General features: G+C 37.1%; 1 protein-coding gene across 1 annotated transcript; it reads left to right on the top strand.

The window, feature by feature from the left end:
* The first annotated feature begins 2,624 nt into the window (after positions 1-2,624).
* Positions 2,625-2,957, top strand: LOC109244452. The gene has a single exon (XM_019411549.1). It carries the CDS (start codon positions 2,625-2,627, stop codon positions 2,955-2,957), a length of 333 nt encoding a protein of 110 aa, XP_019267094.1.
* The last annotated feature ends 873 nt before the right edge of the window (positions 2,958-3,830 follow it).

Here is a 3,830-nt window from a genome sequence, read left to right as displayed (position 1 = left end):
ATGTTGTTCTTCGCGTTCGCGAGGATCCTCACGTTCGCGAAGAAGGATTTGGCCTGAGTGACTCTGTTCTTCGCGTTCGCGGAGAGGTTCCCGCGTTCGCGTAGAAGGAAATCTCTACTGCACAGGTCTGACTTCGGAGGCTCATATCTCACAATCTATAAGAAATTTGGAGATGATCCAAAAAGGAAACTTGTAGCCCTTTGTGTCTGGTTTTCAAAAATGTAAACCATTTGGAATTTGGATTTGTGTACCAAACTTTATGGCTGGTACACTATAGGCTGTCCGGAAAGATAAAGAAGAAATTTGTATTGCACAGGGCTGATGTTGGCAGCTTATATGTCACAATCTATAAGGAGATGGGAGAGAACTAAAATATGAAAGTTATAGATCTTGGTTTCTAGTTTTCAAAATATAAACCATTTGTAATTTGGAGTTATGTACAGAAAGTTATGGCTATTATACTAGAGGCTGTCTGAGAAGAGTTTGAAAAATAATTTTTGGAAATTTTCTTCTTCGCGAACGCGATGAAGGTCTCGCGAACGCGAAGAAGACTCGTCTGGGCAGTGTATAAGTGTAAAGAAATGGGTTTGGCTCATTTTATCTCATTTTCTCCATGGGAGCCGACCTAGGAGCGATTTTGGAGCTCCATTTTCATCATCCATATCAAGGTAAGTGATTCCCACCTATTGCAAGTTAATTACTTGAATTATATCTAGAGTTTAATATGGAAAATCGTGTAAATTAGTAGAAATTTTGGAATTTTGAAGAAAACCTAGAAAATTAGTATTCATGAATTTTAACCATGATTTTGGGTATGGAAGTAGGAGAAAATCGTATATTTGAGTTCGTGAGTTCATGGGTAAACCTTATCTTCGAGAAATTTTGGAATATGGGCACGTTGGCCCCGAGGGCGTTTTTGTCAAATTTTTGATCGGGGTTAGGAATTGCTATAAATTGGATTGTAATGAGTAATTGAGCATATATTAATGGATTTGTATAATCCTTGGCTAGTTTTGGAGCATTGTGCGCGATTTAAGTCTTCGGAGGAGCGTGGAATGCCGGTTATGGATCTTCGGAGCGAGGTGAGTCTCCTTTCTAACCTTGTAAGAGGGAATTGTCCTCATAGGTGAGTTAGTTGGTTATGTGCTCCTATTTGTGGGGGCTACGTACGCACGAGGTGACGAGAGTCCGTGCGTAGCTACTATTATGCTATTGTTCGGGTAGTCTAGGACCCAAAAGCATGCTATACTTGGATTAATTGTAAACTTGTTGGCAGTTTGAATTGCTTAAGTTACAATGAATTAGTAAATGAATTGCTAAAAGGATTAAACTTCATTTTCTTAAATTGTTAAAAGAGGATTTGCTTTTATTTGGATAATTTTCCCCGATAAATTCTTAATTTGCTATTTGAGCATGTATCCCTACGTGTACCTGCGTCGCATGTATGATTCGCGAGCAGGTTATTTGTTTATTTTATGTTGACCGCATCGCAGGATAGTTCGCGAGCGGGGTAATAGATGCATCTATGGTTCGTGCCGTTCGACCCTCGGCAGTGCACAGTTTATTTTTTGTTGGAGCGGGCCGTACGTCCTCGGCATGATTTGCGCATGCTTGTATTGCTTGCCTTGAGATTATTTGAGATTGATATTTGCTCTCCCCGACTTGAGATAATTGGAAACTATTGGATTATAAACCTTGAGACTTTTAATATAAAAAAAAGGAGCTTTCACCTGTTCATGACTTACTTGAAATTACTGTCATTCTTAATAAATCCTTGATTATTCGCCTTAATAATATATCATTATTGTTCCACTATAAGTGTCGAAGTCGACCATCTCGTCTCTACTTCTTCGAGATTAGACGGGATACTCATTGGGTACACGTTGTTTTCGTACTCATACTTCACTTCTGTGCATTTTTGTTGCACAGGTTCGTATGTGGCTAGCGGCTTAGTGGCATAGCAACATGGTTAATACGGAGACTTAGGTGAGTTGCATTTATCGAGACGATCGCAGTCAGCAGAGTCTCCTTCAGAGTATTGTATGGTATTTCCATTTCTGTCCACTTGTACTCCGGACAGTTATTGTACTTTATTCGATTCCTTAGTAATTGCTCATGTACTTTGACATCGGGTTCTGTGATGTATTTGGGTTTATTCATAAATTTTAAAGGTTGTTAAATGTTTCATTATTTATTCGGAGGAACTTACTATGTATTGTTTTAAATGTATAAAAGAAGTATTTTCGGAAATATTTAAATGAGAGTTTGATTAAGTAGTTTGATTGGCTTTCCTGACAGCGATGACCGGCGCCACCACGACCCTTAGTGGATTTGGGTCATGACAAGTACGACAAACTCCTTCGGGAAAATCTGATTGCATCGGGGCAAATGACGGTAAAATGAATCAAATATAATGATGATTGGCACTGCTGACTTGCATTTTGCTGCTTGTATAAGGATGTATAACTCTGTATAATAATGTATAATGTTCTTTAACTTTTTTTTTTTAAAAAAACTTTTGCAGGTGAGGCCTGCTACAGAGCAGTTATATACTGTTTTTGAAAAGGGTAAGGCGAAACATAGTGTTCCTTGAAGAGGGAACATGCAGTTGCGGAAAATTTCAAATGGATGAACTTCCATGTCTGCATGCTTGGGCGGTTTTGAAGAACCAGCAGCTGAAACTTGTCCAGTATTGCTCTTTTTACTACAAGAAGGATAAACTCCTTAGAACTTATGAATTTCCAGTGAATCCGACGCCAGATGAGAGTGTATGGGTAATCCCAACAGAGGTGATGGAAGATGTGGTCCTACCACCTAAAGGGAGAAGGAATGCGAGAAGGCCAAGAAAGAAAAGACTCAAACCTGCTTCAGAAAAAGAGTCTAAGAGGGCGTTTTCATGTTCTGTGTGTGGACAAGGTGATCACAATATAAAAACATGTAGGAATCGACCAAAATAAATAGTTGGAAACATAACACTTCCTATTACATTTGTTGTCATGTTAAGTAGTTAAGTTTCACAAACAATAGAGTTACAAATGTTGAGTAGTTAAGTTTCACAAGCAATTGACATGTTGCATCATACATGTTTTGATTATCCAATAATAGTGTCTTGCTGTTTTTAATGGTACAAAATATATTGATAGATTGTATAACTACAAAACAGAACCGCAAACAATCAATGGTATTATATATATACAGATGTATAAATGAGAGTATAAGTTTGTACAAATTTGTATCACTATGTATATTATTGTATACATATGTATAAACCCTGCTACATTAACAAAACTGTAACTATAATGAAAATACATACTTTGTTAAAGGACAAAAGCAACTGAAATATTCATTAAAATGTTATTCATTCACAGCCACAATGTGTAATGACTACCACAAATTACACAAAAATAAAAACATCTATAATATCCTTTAAGGTTATCTCACAAGTAGCAGAATAGTACTTAGACAAAACTAGGCAACAACTCCTGATACATAGAAAAACTACAGTAAAATGGAAAAAACAGAACTACTTTCTCGGTCTCTTCCTCTTCCTGAAAAGTCTCCCTGTGATTTCATCACCACTAATTGCACCGGACTATTATTTTTTCCTTCCATAATCCCACAACAGAGATTCCCACATGGTGCGAAGTGTCTCAATGTCAAAATTATCTTTTCGAATTTCCTTACCAAGGATGAAATACTCAGCAATGCCAGCAACAAAAGCACCACAATCACTGTAATTAAAAAGAAACAAATCAGATTCAAATAGGTACACTAATAGTAAAATAGTAAAACAATTGAGATTAACCTACCATTTGATCTGTTGGGAAACA

The sequence above is a fragment of the Nicotiana attenuata genome, unplaced genomic scaffold (assembly GCF_001879085.1).
Source record: "Nicotiana attenuata strain UT unplaced genomic scaffold, NIATTr2, whole genome shotgun sequence".
In the NCBI taxonomy this organism is placed as follows: Eukaryota; Viridiplantae; Streptophyta; class Magnoliopsida; order Solanales; family Solanaceae; genus Nicotiana; species Nicotiana attenuata.
This window is presented reverse-complemented; position numbering and strand designations above follow the sequence as displayed.

Coding starts and splice junctions, on each gene's coding strand:
- LOC109244452 (XM_019411549.1), top strand. CDS start 2,625: ATGGATGAACTTCCATGTCTGCATGCTTGGGCGGTTTTGAAGAACCAG.